Source organism: Aphis gossypii, chromosome 2 (genome assembly GCF_020184175.1).
Source record: "Aphis gossypii isolate Hap1 chromosome 2, ASM2018417v2, whole genome shotgun sequence".
Classification (NCBI taxonomy): domain Eukaryota; kingdom Metazoa; phylum Arthropoda; class Insecta; order Hemiptera; family Aphididae; genus Aphis; species Aphis gossypii.
Genome location: NC_065531.1, coordinates 10,372,565 through 10,389,641, shown reverse-complemented (window position 1 = coordinate 10,389,641; position 17,077 = coordinate 10,372,565). Strand labels below are relative to the sequence as shown.

The window sequence follows — 17,077 nt, the reverse complement described above, 5'->3', positions numbered from 1 at the left end:
AAATGATGTAAGGAGATAATATATACAATGTAGTGTATATACCACACAATTTCATAACGACACGATTGCTTCAGTGGCTACACCATTTTAATTGCGATTATTCTTACTATTATTATTAAAATACTGTTTTGACAGGATATTAAGTTAATAAAACGAGTATAGCGTACAAATCATAATGGTTATGCACTGGTAACGACTTATGCAAATTAAATGGCAAAGAAACGAGAGATTTCAGGTCTGTGCAAAGTGCTTTATAATATCATTCGTCAGATGGCATGGGAAGTGTGGAGTCATTAAGGGTGTTAAAATGGTGTGGTTCTCCTTTTCAACCTCGAATCCTGTTAATTAAATTCCTCGACGAGTTGTGCACTGTGTCTGTGTTTGTATGTGCGTGTGCGCGAGTGTCTCTTCCACGTCTATTTCTATCTCTCTTTGCCTCAGTGTTCCTGATTCTCTCTTCCTGACTATCTCTTGGTGCCAAAACCATTCGACAAAGCAATCGGTTCCAAAAATCTACACACAAGCGGGAGAGGAACATACAGTTAATGAGACAAAGAGTGAGAGAGGAATATAAAGCTTATTGTTACGACCCTCAACCAACACACCCATTGAAGCTCTAATTACACCCCACCTTACACCCAGCCAACGCTAAGTTAATTAACGTTTATTGATGTAATATAGACGCCATATTGAGGATGTGCAATAATGTTTTAATCGGTTTCGAAACTCGTCATATACGTCGCATTTAAATAGTGTAAATGTTGTATGTATAATATAAGAGTACCTACATCTGTACCTATGAGTATATTTAACGATGACAAACCACTAAGTGGAACATCATTGTTTTAAATAATGCTGGTTAATTGTATACAAGTTTTAGGAATTCAAAAAGGATTGTGGACATATATTACCATTGAAAAAATAATGTAAGCATTTATAATTGAGTACACTAAACTTAGAGTTCAGAAATAAATTTAATTTAACATTTAAATTTGAACAGTAAAAGTATATTTAAATGCAGTTTTTAAATTTAGGTAATTTCTAAAGATTATTTATATATAACTAAAAAAAAAAACAACAAAAATTAATTTACTCACCAAAACAGAATTCATTTTGATATCCATCATATTTTTAACTTCTGCTGCCAAATCACGAATAAGTAAAAGTCCATCTTTTCTTCGTACTTTAGATTCTCGCTCTCGATATTTCTATTACAAAATACAACGTTAAAGGTTTATTTTTTTTTTTTTTAATATATTCAGAGAAAATATAAATTAAAAACAAAATCTATTTATTTATTTAGAATAGTATTCGAATTATTTTATCTATAAACTATAATAAATCAGAAATTTCGATTCTGAATAAAACTAAAACATTAGGTAGTACTGAATACTAATTCATGTCTAGTTATTATTTTGATTTTCAAACTTTTAAACGATAATATGTTAAAAATATATTAAAGTTGAAAAAATAAATTAATTAATCGATAGAAAATAAATAACTATTTAAAACAAAGTAAAATTGTCATTTGTGTGCAATTAATGCGATCGGAATATACTTAGTTTTAAAATTCTGATTTTTTTTTTTTATTACTGATCTTTTTATAAGTTTGGCTTCAGTGGTTACTATAGTTGCCACTTACACAAAAAAAAAAATCGATTTATTAATTTTTTAACTTTTTTAAATATTTACATATTTGTTTTAAGAATTTCATCTAATGAAACTGATTAGTATTAGTACTTAAATAAAGTTGAAACTTACTCTCTGGATTTCGTTCATGTTGGTGATTTGTCTGCCAAACTCCCACAGATCTACACCAAATTTTAGCGCCCAATTTTTTACTCTGAAACAGAACACATGTATGTATATTAAATATATGATAAGTGTAATACTGGATTTTTAAACTTGGGGCATCTATAAAGGGTAATATAGATGATATGTCTGGCTACTTGCCAGACCGTGTATTATCATTTATTGGTGGCGGGCATGTATTTGTGGGTCACGCGTAATTTGTACGTGACGCTTGTTAATAGAATATGGTCACAATGAACGTATGTTCTATCACAACCTACTTGTAAAAAGGCCAAAAAAAGAGCAAAAATGTTATATCCCACGTGTCACTGAACTTTGACGTATACGAAACACCAATTTCATTACGACGAATGTAATAATTCGATATTATGCGGGTATAAATAATGTTTGACATATTTCAGACTTCAGTATATTTAGTGTTACAGATACGTATTATAATATATATTGCACTAATTAAACAGAAAACCTAAAAATCTGTTCGAAAAAAACAATATTAAAAACACAATTAAAGAAAATTATAATCTACGTGGATATGTAAACTTCTTTTGTAGTTTCCACTAGTATAAATATTTAACATTACTAATTGTTTTATTATAAGAAATTATTATATTTCGATAATATAACATACTTGATGTCCAAGTAATATTAAATTAATAACATTACTAAAATTTAAACACGTTTTAAATAACAAATAGTCTGCTATATAGTAATTTGTTCATTATTGTGTTTGATTTAAAAAAGGATTTCACTAGATAAATTGCTCTGATAATTCAATTCACATAAAATAATAATATGCAATTATCCAATAAAAGAATCAAGATCAAAACTATTTTAGTTGTAATAATACAATAAAAATACAGTCAACAAAACAAAATCCATTAAATAAATAAATCGTGTTATATTTATTATACAATCAATATTCAATTTAACATTTTATCGTAACACTTAATATTTTTGTTTATTCTAGTACAATATTTTTAGATTAAAATATTATATGCTATTCGCGTTTATAATTATGGAACAGTAAAAAATAATTTTATTTATGCGATAATATTAATTGGATTTCTCAGTAAATACTGTTTTTTCACCTTTCAATTTAAAAATATATGTATATTCAAACGTGAAAAATTAAAAGTTGTAATATTACGAAACTTTACTTTTTTTGGCAGTTTTCTAAAAACTACTGGGAATTCGCTTGTCTTACAAACCTAGAGTACCATCTGTGTCCGCTTTCCAATCGATAGAAAAGCTATATTAAAGTTTAGTTGAATTTTTACTTTTACAACTCCGAAAAAAAATAAACGTAGTTTTCTGAAACAAAATGAAAAAAACGCACAGCGAAATATCATTGTACCTAATTAAAATTTAGATCGACGCAAAATATAAAAAATTAAATTAAAATTGTTATAATTTATTTAATCAATACAGTGCGTCTCTGAAATAGTGGTTTATCAATTCTATTATTCAATTATGGGGTAAATGTACAATAAAATATAATATATAAATCCCACGAACAATATAATTAAAGTATTATTTATCGTGTGTTTACAAAATGACCAATTTATCAATATACGTAATGCGATCACTACTCGTATAAAAGTGGTACTTTTAATTGGCTTTTAAAAACATTTCCGCGAGTAATACCGTTGTTGTTATTGTTGTTTAAACGTGTAATACACAGGACTTGATTTAGTTTCCATTATTGTTATTGTATGCGGTATTGTAATTATTGAGCATCATTTTATTATATACACGAGTTTAGGTGGTGATTATTAATAACTATGTACGAGAGCTTCGTAACTTTTTATTACCAACTCAATGAAAACTAAAAAAAAGTCTGTTTTCAAGCCACAAAGTATTTTAAAGGGATAGATGATAAATATTACGCCATCTCTACGATTTTTCATCGTTTTGATTTTCAAGACATCCCTTGCAAATATAGTTCAACATGAAACCAGTGTTTTATAGAATAGTATAATAGAGATGCCACGCGGAGATGTAAATGAACTTCGGGTCTAAAAACCCTTTGGCATTTCATTTGTTTTCTGGAATTACACACTTGAAACTATCGACATTAATGTTGGTAAACACTAAACAACGTATTTTCAAATCACAGTGCCCTGGAAAATATTTATCGACCAACTACCGAGTTCTTTATACGCCACTGTGCAATCGTGTAACATATATGTCAGGCATTGCATAGAATAACCGCAGCCCATGAATCGAGAGGGAAAAAATAACGAAAAATAGAAAGAAAGAGAGAGAAAGAGAAAGAAAGACAATATTATATAGAGGATCGAGAAAGAAAAAAGCTATATTTGCGAACAATCGGTGCAAAAATCGACGAGAGTTGTGGCAGTGGAACGGAGGTAAGTATACGTGTGGTGAGCAGGTGGGTGTGCGGGTGGATTGTACAGTGTGGGGCACGAGAGGGTATTATAATATATATCTAAACACGATATAAAACGTGGCTATAAGAAGCATTAATCACACACGGCGAGAAACGCTCCGGCGGGACGAATGCAGCTATGTGTACACACACGCACATCGGGTGGGTCGGCATATAATGTTTTGGCGCGGTCGGTGACGGGGGGGTAGTAGTTGCAGGATGGGGGTCGCCTGTCGACGTGACCCCTTCGTATACGATCTCGAGCGGTTTTCTCATACGCCGCTTCTACTACGACTACTACGGCTGCTACTCCAACTACTACCACGACCACTACTACTATTACTACTACTACTACTACTACTACTACTACTACTACTACTACTACTACTACTACTAATACTACTACTACTACTACTACTCTTCCCCCTTCACATCCGACTACCACGATACTCTCTCGCTATACGCATATTAGTACGTTACGGCGTGCACGGAGCGCTAGCGTCTCTGGCCGCCGCGCAGTATCGATCGCATTCGACGTGTACACGCAGAGACCCTCTGGATTTCGGTCGACATTGACCTCCCATCGCCCCGCCGAAAAAGGTGAGCGTGGGCGCGTGCGCCGGTGAGTGACAGGGTGAGTCGGTGCGGGTGCAGGTAGTACGCGTGCGCGACCTGCACCGGACAGTCCCTGCACCCCGAGCTTTTCCGGCTAGTCGCCGACGCACTAGTCTCCTCCACCGCCACGTGCAAAGATTTCCCTCCGCGCCTCCAGATCACGATTACATCCGTCCCGTCGATATAATAAAATTATAATATAATATATATTACGTATAAGCAATTTGATTTTTTTTTTTTTTTTTTTTTATTATTTATTTATTTATTCTGCACGACCGTCAAGTTTGTTTTCAAGCCGATCTCACATCTGCGGCGTACAATAATAAAATATATAAATATTATAATACGATAATATGTATACACGCAATGTATAATATATATTTTCACGAGAATAATACAATCACGAAATCCAAATCTGCGCACCGAGCTTACCGTGGTATAAAAATATAAAATACACAATGTAAAGCTACATATAATATTATATATAATAATATAGGTATACAAAACAATTCAGTTAAGTGTTAATTTTCACATTTGGTAGGTGGCTATATAGACTCCAACTGGAGCGGCGGTACGTGTATTTTATTCGACAGTATTAAACCGTATACATACTTTTACCTAAAACAATAATAATTTATAGACATGGGGTAGTGTTACAAAATGTCCATGTTTCAACCTGTACTCTTGATTGAAAATATGACAGATGGTATCTTAAGTAGATGATCATTTTCGGAAAATTATAAAAATCTTCTTTAAAAACTATGATAGACAAACACTCTTTATGAAATATTTTTTGGTTGTTGTACCTATATATTATATTATTATAATAAATAAGAAAAAAAACAATTTTTTACAGAATATTAATTTATGAGTTTTATAATATGTAAACGTGGTATAACACGTTTTGTATTTTTACAATATTTTTATAAGACAATAGCAAATTTGAATTTCGCAGAATTTATTGAAATTTATAGTATCTGCGATTTATACTATGTTTTAATGTTAAACTGTTAATAAAAAAATTGTATATATTATATAAATATAACCATACAATAATAAAATTGAAAAAGTCGTTAAATGTACTACTTTACTGTAAAGTGTAAATAATTATAAGTCAAGTGAGTCGCTTTAATGGATGACGTGTTAAATTTTAATTCAACAATACAATATTATCATTATACACGTTAAACAATTCTGAGCGGACTAGTCTTTCATATCAATAATATTATATTTTATGATATTATGATTTTGATATTACTATTATAGTAATTTATTTTACTATTAGTATTGCAGTAGGTTAATCTAATTTTTGCAGAAAACGTTACATTTTTATCAGAATTTGGATTTTAAATATTACAATATAGTATGTATAAAAATATAGAAGTATATACCATATTATATTATTAATGATATGTTTTCCTTTTAAGTCAATTCTTTTTCTTTTCGTGTCAAGTCATTTTTTTTGTAGTTATATTTTATAAAAAGTTTTAAATTTAGTAAGTTGCCAATTTCATAGCGTTGTCATTAATCTCATCCAAATGTTCTTTGCTAAATATTCCTCCAAAGTAAGAGTATTTATATATATAATGTTCATCATCTTGAAATTCCTTTCAACTTCACACCTGTCATCTTCCAACAGTCACCATTTGAACAAATTCTTTCTTATTCGTCCACATTCCGCTTTAATTCGCTTAATTATTTAAATCAATAATATCACTTCAACACAAAAAAATATGTAAAGGTTCAGGGTATAAGTAAGTATTATCTTAAAAATCATTTAATATTTTGAAAATAATTAAATAATATTGTAGATATGTAATTTTATCGATATTTGAAATTAAAATGCCATTAAAAAAATTCTATTTATGTATTGTATATTAATACTTTTTTAAATTTCTATGATACAACATAAAAGAAACCTTATATTAAATTTTCAAAATTTTAGACCTAACAATAACAAAATTCTTTTATCAATTATGATTTTTTTTTTTTTTAAGTCGAAAATGTCTTATACCTAAACTAGCTCAAAAATAGTCAAATTATTTAAAACATAATTATTTCATGAAAATTCCAAGTAGGTATCTACAGCAATTTATTTTCTAATTACATAAAAAACACCAAATTCAATTTTTCTAAATATTGTTTTTACGAAAAAATTTTCAATTTTTTATATTCTAAGTGGAGCGATAAATGTAATAATTTTACAATGATGTATTTTTTATTATAGGTGTATAGATGATAACACTATAAATTATCGATAATATGCTTTAGTTTTTAAAAACGGTAGTGGTTTTAGATGTCTAATTAGATCTAGTTTTTTCTTAAGAAAACTTATTATTTCTTAGTATTTATTTTTATAGCTCGTAAAATAAACAAAAAATTAAGAATAATTTTATAATAAAGCAATATTTTTTAAAAAAATTAAATGACGAATAGCTGTATCAGAAAAAACATTTAACTTGGCGATATAGGCTGATAGACCGTTTCAATTCAGAATCGTTTTTCATATACAATGATAGATAATTGAATTCAAATTGAACATGTCTATAACAGTGACTCACTCGATACCCAATCTACAGCAGAGCGATAAACATCATTCATTTGCACCAAATCTACTTCTGCCTACTTGTTTAAATTATATAGTTTGAGAACCGATTAGAGTTACTTAGGGACTACCATTAAAAGAAAGTTATCATTAACTCCCAAAAAATTGTTTAACTTTATTTTTGAATAAATATTTTAGAAAATATTTTAACTTCAATTAAATTAAACTTATTATAATTAAATTTATTTATATTTATTATGAATATAAAATCAAATATTTCTGACAATAAAATTCTATAAATTATGTATTATTTCAAATAATTGGTGAATACCTTTCTTTAAATTGTTATTCTTGAAATTGTTTTATTTTTGTATTCGTCTACTACCTTTATTGTATTAATTAATCTTTTTACATTAAATCTTTAAAATTTTTGCATACCTAAGTTTCAACTGTTAATTTGAATGTTAGTATACGTTGTTTTGAATATTCAAAATTAAATTTTTTTTTAATGTATTAATAAATGGACGTAATTTATAAAATAGTTTATTAAAATGAGCTTGAATAGATTCAAAATTATTTGTTTTTCTAAATATACTTGCACTAAAATTGAGCCATATTGTTGGTGGAAACAGTATTTTTAAAAACTTGTGTATAATTTTTAGGGTTTTTATTTTTCAATAAAGAAGAAAACAAAAAATACGTAAAAGTTGTTTTTTAAGGCTAGAAGTTCTCAAACTCCATTTCAATAATATAGGTAGAAATAGATTTGGTGGAAACGAAAAACAGATTTTTGGCGGAAACGATGATTGCCTAGAGCGGTACCCACATATCTGTTTTATTTACCTCCCCTGCACCAATTATTTTGAAATTTACTATTCAATTTGTTACCAAAAACCACCATCATAATAGAAAACTGAAAAATTTTTACTATCCCAAAAAGTGAATACTAAATACAGCAAAAAAACACACATCATTGTAAAATCAATACATCTTTTCACTCAAAATCTAAAATACAAAGAATTGCAACTCCCCAATAAGCAAATAGATTAAGATAGGGAGCTTAATTTGAATTAAGTTTAATAACAGTTTGAAAAATTATAAAACTAAATAATATATATTATACATTATAAATAATTATAGGCTGATTTGTCTAAAATCAACATTTTTCATCTATAATTTAAGGGTATTTGAATCGATGAAATCATAAATATAAATTTAAGTATTTTACATAATTGAACTGATATTGAAATAGAACTTTTCATGCCAAATAGCTAATAAAAAATCGGTTAACTTAAATTTATATTTAACTTGAAACATGTGTTATGTATGTGTGTGTGTGTGTGTATGAGACACTGGTAATAAACTAAAAATAAGAGTACTCATTAAATTTTTATATATCTACACGATGTACTAGAAGCCAATACTATATTTACTAACAAAATGTTTATAATATACATCTTTCTTTGACGTACCTACTCCAAATTCCAATTGTACAACCAGGGCTTTTTTATAGCACACATTTTGCTATTCCTCTCCTGACTTATACAAAAATAATATCGTCGCAAGCATAGCCGCATAGGTATAAGATATATACCTAATACAAGTATGTACATACTTTATATAAGTCATGACTTATTTTCGCATTTAGAATTTTTATCTATATTTTTATTGATATTTTTTTCGCAAACATGTTGTTTTGACATTGCGTAGTCATCTCTACATTCTTACAATACATACTATTTCATGAGAACTTACCATAACCGCTATGATATCAAATTTCTATATTTTGCCCTCACAAATTTTGCTATAAATATAAGTCTTTTGTATGTATCATATTTTAGAACCAGTATTATACTACTAAATTAAAATATCATCATTTAAAAACAGTTTTTCATGGCTATTATAATAATATATAAATAAATATTAAATGTATGCAATATTTTATTTAGTAAAATATGTAGCACAAATAGTTAGAAGAATATATAAAAATTATAATATTAATTTTAAATAATTAAGTATGAAAGACTGTTTTTCATAAAACATTTAATTTAACTATAAAATCAAGTATATTTTTCATGAAGTTTTTGTGCATTTTATACTTTTTGTATTATTTTAGTATAATAACAATAAACCTTAATTTGATGTATTTATTTTTATAATTTACGTAATAAAAACATTTATTTTTACCTAACCCAATTCCGTATCCTATAATATTCAATTATAAGCAAGTAATTTATTAATAGTATTAAGTAATAGAATAATAAGAAATTAATTAATTTGTTCATTAACTTAGAAAACTTGGCCACATAGACTACATATAGAAACTTTTCTTTGAACATTAATATTCCATTAATAAACTTTATAAAATTTATCAATTTTCAGAGTTGTTCTACAGAAGTTTTTGCTTCCATTTTGTTCTTATACTTTTATACTTCATAGATTTAAAAATAATTATAATTTATAATTTATCACCTATACTCATAAAATGAACAATGTTAATAATTTAAAAAATGTAAAAGTCAGATTACTATTTTACTTGTATTACCACAGTTTTCTTGCATATATCATTTTCTAATGACATACGTCATAATATTCAAGATTTTAAGATTCTATAGTAATTTAAAAATTAATCATAAATTTATATCATAATGCATTTATATTTATATATAATTTATCTAAAATCAAAATAAATTAAAATTAGGGCATAATAGATGATACTGTTTTATATTTATAGAATATATATATATTTGTATTTACACCTTATATCCATTATATAATTAAACGAGTATATTAAATATTCAATTTAATATATAATTTAATTTATAAGCTACTAATTATGTTTGCATGTTTTTATTTTGAAAATACAAAATTATTACGCCAATGAAATAAAATTACATACAATCTAAAATTGCTTTTTATAAATGATTTAAAATAATTAAGTCGATTCATATTCACTTATTGTTAATAAATAATAAATATATAATATTATGTACTTGGTAGATCAATTTTCATGTTTTTATAAGATTTTTGCATATATCTATACTCATACAAACAACTTTATTTTTAAAATGATTTAGGCGTATTAAATTTAAAATATATTTATAAAGTGTCACTTTATAACAATAAATAGATATATAATATATATTATATATTGTACACACTAGGTACTACGTCGTATATAGGTGAGTTTTTCTTAAAATTGTTATTAAACGTTTTATGATATACGTAAATTGTACTTTAGTACCCATAAATCCTAACCCTAACTAAGTTCCAGCGAAAACGACCATTAATAATAATCACAAAAGAAAAACAAATAATAAATAAATGTCACGCGGTTGTTCTATTAGGGAGGGTAGAGACTCGAGTATTTCAAAAACAAAAAAAAAACTGTACAATAATTACACAAATGTGTGACATAAACTAGGTAATGAAAAACAGAAAAAAGAAATCCATTGAGTTATTATAGCTGTTATTTTATTGTACATCATATTATTATATATAAGTCCGGTGTTGCCACCAACATAATCCCTCATCCTACATCGGCATGGAGATTGTGGCGAACCGCCCGGTGTGTCGCAAAACAATATAAAATAAGGATGATATCCACGACGCCACTATATAGCGCCGCCGCCGATGCTGCATCTACCGCCACCTCAGCCACGGCCATAGCACCACAGCGTTCACTATCCAACAACGCCACTGCTCATCCACCGCCACCGCGTAAGAGATAAAATTTTATTACGGGTTTCGTAATGGCATCTGTTGCCCCCGGGCGGTTACAGTGCAATATTTCACTGATTCCGTTCATTATACGGGCCACTATATACGGACGTTACATGCGCGGTACACAAATAAATGCCCTTTTAGAAAACCACCGGGGATCAAATTCAAGATAAAATTAATGGCATACTACGCTACGATGGCCATAAGCCTGCTGTATCTAGCTTTAGATTTTCTACTACCCCCCACCCCCACCCCCCAATCCCTATACACACCTCCAACCTTATTTATATATCATACGTCCATATACCACGTCTCTCCCATATGCATATGCACCGTGGCCACCCCTCTCGTCCTCGTAAAGTATAATAATATGTATTATTAATGTATACGTGCATTGTACATAATATATCATTTCGTGTATAATCGTTATGGTCATTATAATAGTCGCATTACACTCAATATATATACTAATTTATTGCAATATTTGCCGTCTTCGGTTTGTTCAATAATGTTTATTATATAATAATAATTAAAATAAATAATGATTTATTATGTATAATATTTAGATGCCTATTATAAATAAATAAAATAAAATAATATTGTGGTTTTATGTACTACAATGTTATATTAATGTATATCATTAAGACTTATTTAAAAATAAATAAATATACTTTAATCTAATATGTTCTTTGCATTTATAATATTCATACATATGTCACTACATATTACATAGTAAGTACCTATAGTATATAATGTGTAATATTGAGGGTAGTGAAAAATCGTGTTAACACTTGCTCGTTTTATTAGTGCACTTAGAAATACGACGGTCGAGGGTAAATATATAAGTGTTCACGTCCAGGGATTTTAGGGGTTAAAAACCCATTTCGAAAATACTTTCAAGTAAATTATAATATTAATTGTCAACTATGAAGAAAGATAGCACGTAATAAATATGAGTATAATACCTAAATTCACTGTAGTAAATTATTCACTCCTTACAAAAATACATAATCAAACGCCTTTGTTCTGTATTAATTCAATTCAAAAATTATGAAAAACGTGTGCACACGTTATTATAACATATTATAATTATAAATTTTACTTGTACATAGATAATACAATTTCATTATTATATTTTTGTTTCGTAGCAAATGTATCAAACCAAATAAAAATTAACTATAATACTCGTACATTAATTTAATATCATTTTAGATGTATATTGAAACAATCTAATAAATACCTAGATAACTACTTATCTAATTAATTGTAAAATATATTATTACACTATCTATAATACATAATAAAGTAGCGAATTTAAGAAATGTTATAGTTTTGTATTTTATATAACTACACAAAAAATAAATAAATACAGAATAAAAATTTTTAAATCTTAGATATACATCGTTATTTTGCTAGTATCGGTCTTACTTTAATTTTATTTGAAAATTGGAAAATGATTCTAAATTTATATTTCAGTACACTAAAAACATGATTATCATTTCAGTGACTCAACTAGTGGCGTTGAAGGGTTTGAAGGAGATGAGGGAGTCAGTAGATCCGGACTTCTCCTTTAATCCATATTTTAGACTTCAATATTCATGTCAAGTAATATATTTTATTCGATATTAATGGAAATTGTAATAATAATATTCAACAAAACTATACAAACATAACAACCTAACAAATTTAATAAAATATATATAATATTATATATTTATACAACCCATTCATGAAATATTTTAGTTGAACAACTGAGTAAATTTCACAAATTTAAAGGATAAAATAAAAATATATATCATATCATCCATCTAATATATATAGTCAATACATTATATTTTTATGTGCATTGAAACATATTGTATTATTGTATAATGTATACGCTATATCCAAAACTGAAAGCGGGTCAGACTCTGGTCAATCAAAGGTAAAATGGTACATGATATACTGAAGATAGTTGTATAAAAATATACTTGTATTTAAAATGCATGTTAGAATTATTAAATTCATATCAAAAACATTTTTTCCGTATAAAATATAATATCGTACATTTCCCTCAAGTCAGAATATTATTATTAACTCTGAAAATAATTTTCATGGCTCAAATAAAATGTTTAAAATTGAATTTTTTTCATATAATTATTCTAACTATTATTAAAATATAAAAATAAAAACAATAATTAAAAATGATTTAAAAATGAACACGAAAAGTTTTACAGAATATATGTAACACCAATTATGTTAAACAAAAGATTCAATCTTTAGTCAAGCTGTTTCCAGTCGAAATACACCACAATTTTCATGTTAGAATTATATACTAATTAGTAATTACGTATTAAAACCTTTTATTCTGAATTTCAATAATGATAATTGATATCATCAGTTAAATTTAGTTAAAATATTTAAAACTAAAAGTTAAATCCATTTTATAAATTAAAATTAATTTTTAAATTTAACATCCATGTTTACAATACAATGTAAAATATTATGTACCCATGTATAAATCATTTTTATACATCATAATATAAATTATCCAAGTTTAAATTAAACATAAAACGTATTTTGGTATCTTTATTAAAAATTCAGAAATATCACATGATTAAATTTAATTGAATTTTTGTTAAATTGCGATCCACATTAGGTTAAATTTAATTTATTTAATAAAACTATATTCTCATAAAAATTTTTCTTTTTATTATTTTGTATATTTTACTCGTAATCAATAATTATATAAGTTATTTAGCTTTCTTAAAAAACAATAACCTAGTTTTAGTAAATTATTAATGTATTTTTCAAAGATGTTTGTACCGATAGGTATATTATAATGGATCATTTTAATACAGTTTTACTTTATCATCAAATAAATAGGTAAATCAATTAAATATATAATATAGTATTTGTATTATATTAAAATATACTGTTATAATTTTACGCATTCGTATACATAAAAATCTACAAATGCCATCATAAAATACCAAAATATTTCAAATATCGCATTATTGTTTGCATTACTTGGTCAAAACTTTTACATAAAAATATTACTCAAAAACTTTTAAAAATATGATAGTTTATGGTAGGTTACACAATATAAATATGGTATAGAAAATAAACTTCAAATTATGTACTCAATTTACTATATCAATAACTGAAGTTATTGTTTGTTTTCATTCAAAATTAATTTAATATTGCATAATATTTTCAATAATTGTTTGAAAAATAGATAAAATATAAATTTTTAAATTATAACAACTTAAAAATAAAAATAAAAAGTTGACCTTAGTAAAATAAAATCTAGTAAATAGTGACTATTGTCTTTCTTTTTTAAAAATTGTGAATTCAATTTGTTGGACATTGTTGGAGCACTCCCAAATATTTTTGAACTTTATTTTTTCGACAAACAGATTTACGCTGCTACCTTTACTTCACTGCACAATTATTTTCAAGATATTGTTGAAAGTTTTAAAAATATTATTTGCTAAACGTTGATACCATTTTTAAGCCCGTACCTCAAATACAGGTCTAATCATATGAAATTTCCTCCGCTCCCATGTTATTTATTTTTTACTTTAAACTAGGAGTTGATTTTTAAATCAACCAATTTACAAAATATCAAGGCCCTACATTAAAATAATAATAATAATAGGTAACGTTTGAAGTATACATATAATTGGTACTCGATAATAGTACAAAAAACTTAAATTAATTATAAAAATCCATAAATATAATTTAAAACAATTTTAAAATATAAATTATCAGTTACTATTACCTTAATAATTTTCATAGTCACCCAACTGTTGATATTATATTTATTAGAAAATATCAATATTACTAATAAATACATAATAATATGTACTTGTATAACACATAACCATTAATAACTTTACGATCATTACCATAATATTTGAAAGTAACATATTATTTATTTTTGAATAAATACTAACCTTTCAGTTACCGTCGCGCGTCGTAAATAATGGCAAATTAGACTTCTTTATATAATGTTCCAAAGTTACGATATCGCGGTATTCCATTTAGTTTACAATTTAACTTATAATCATTTAACTATGCAATAAAAATTACTTGACATAATTCATTATAATAGTCAGCGACAATGATCAGTAAATGTATCTACCAACTTGGCTATCTACTTCATAATTAAATTATATATATATATACACGAGGTCTATTAATATATATTATTATACATTTTAAAATAAAGTATATGTTGTTTATATATACATATACAACACGCCTTTTAAAATAATAAAATATATAATTTTGTATTAATTAATATATAATTAGGTATATTGTCTTTAATTTAATATATTATAGATTATTATTATTATTATTATCATCATGTTTTATAGTTTTAAAATCTATTTTATTTTAATAAAATCTGAAGGGAACATAAATTTAAAAAAAAAACAAACACAAATGAAAACATGCTGCAATTACTTATAGTATTGTAACTTGTAACCAAATAAATAACACCACAGAAAACATTATTTATTTCTACTAGAAAACAAGTTTTTAAAAATATATTATAGAAGCATACGTAAGGTACTATACAATATAAATATTTGTAATAAATATGTAATATATAATATAAATATATTATATATATATTGTATTATATATATTTAATATAAAATTTGTATATAGTATTTAGTACTATTTACTCGTATATAATATAATAATGAATTTTGTTTTACATACAAAAAGTTATTAAATTGAATTTTTCTCCCATTTGCGATTCAATTTGATTTCATTAATAAAAGACTTACCAACTCTAATAATATAATTTAGCACAATATTCCATATATTTTAAAATTGTTCAGCCGTATACGAAAGATGAAAAGTATATATTACTATTTTTGGTTAATAAATGTAACGCTTAAATAAAACAAAGTTAAAATAAAATAATTATTTAATCAATTGTTTTTCTATGAACTTTAATTAACTCGATCTCAATTTATTGATTCTATCTAGTAAAATATATATTAATTGTTTCTATTGATATTAATTAAAAGTTTAAAAAATATCTTCAAGATATTTATCTGTATTAAAAGTCCAATACTAGTTCCAATCTTGGATAATAAAAATAAACGAAACCAAATTCATTCACATTATTATTGGTACATTATTACTAAAAAAAAAAAGCTATTTATCTTTAAAATTATGAATTTAATGTTATGTTTAAATTGAAGTATTCAGTGATTATTTATCAAATTAAAACCATTACTTATATAGTTATATATCAATTAAAATTAATTATGCGAAATACTTAGTGAACTGCCCGACTGCATTATTACTTCGATATAATTTTTATTTGTACAGCCAAAGCTTAAAGATGTTTAAAGTGAATTTGCTTCTATATAATTTAGAGTTAAGAATATTTAACTTTTCTTTAGTTTATATAAAGTTAAAAAGCTCGAGACTCAGTACTGGAATCAGATTAGTGAATTGTTTATTTATACTCACTTATTTAGTATTTTTAATCCTGTTGCGAAGAGTTTGGAGCTTAAATATGGTTTTACACTTTTAGAGTTTTTGGAAAATTATATAAGTCTTTAGCATTACTAATTAAGATAATATTTAATATGAAATGGGCTGTTGTCTGATAAATATCCTTTATAGTATAAAAATAAAATTATTTTTATAATATTATGTTAAAATTAAAATGCTTGATTTAAAAAAACCCTACCAAAACGAATAATATAATAAATAACAAAAAAAAAACTTATAAGTTCAAATATTTCCAAGAAAAGGATATAACATTATTTACCATATATCTGTTTATAAACAAAGAAACTATATAATAATTTGTTTGATACAAAATATAACAATAATAACTTATTTATATTTCTTGACACAACCAATTTCAATATCATATAAAAATCAAGAAAAATATTCGAATACAAAGTAAAACCACAGTTATTTTATAGAACTTTTATTACAATAGATAATTAAAATTAAAAAGTATTATATAATATATATGT

At 25.7% G+C, this 17,077-nt stretch overlaps 1 protein-coding gene across 6 annotated transcripts in view; it reads right to left on the bottom strand.

Annotated features, from left to right (window-relative positions):
* The window catches only part of LOC114121293 (voltage-dependent calcium channel subunit alpha-2/delta-3), a 42,286-nt gene that overhangs the window by 22,973 nt on the left and 2,236 nt on the right, over positions 1-17,077 (bottom strand). For all 6 annotated transcript variants that reach the window (XM_027983550.2, XM_027983551.2, XM_027983552.2 and 3 more), the window contains exons 2-3: positions 1,762-1,843; positions 1,098-1,208 (exon numbers count right to left, since the gene is read on the bottom strand). In XM_027983550.2, the coding sequence (XP_027839351.2) occupies positions 1,098-1,208; positions 1,762-1,843 (193 nt within the window). The remainder of the gene's footprint in view (positions 1-1,097; positions 1,209-1,761; positions 1,844-17,077) is intronic.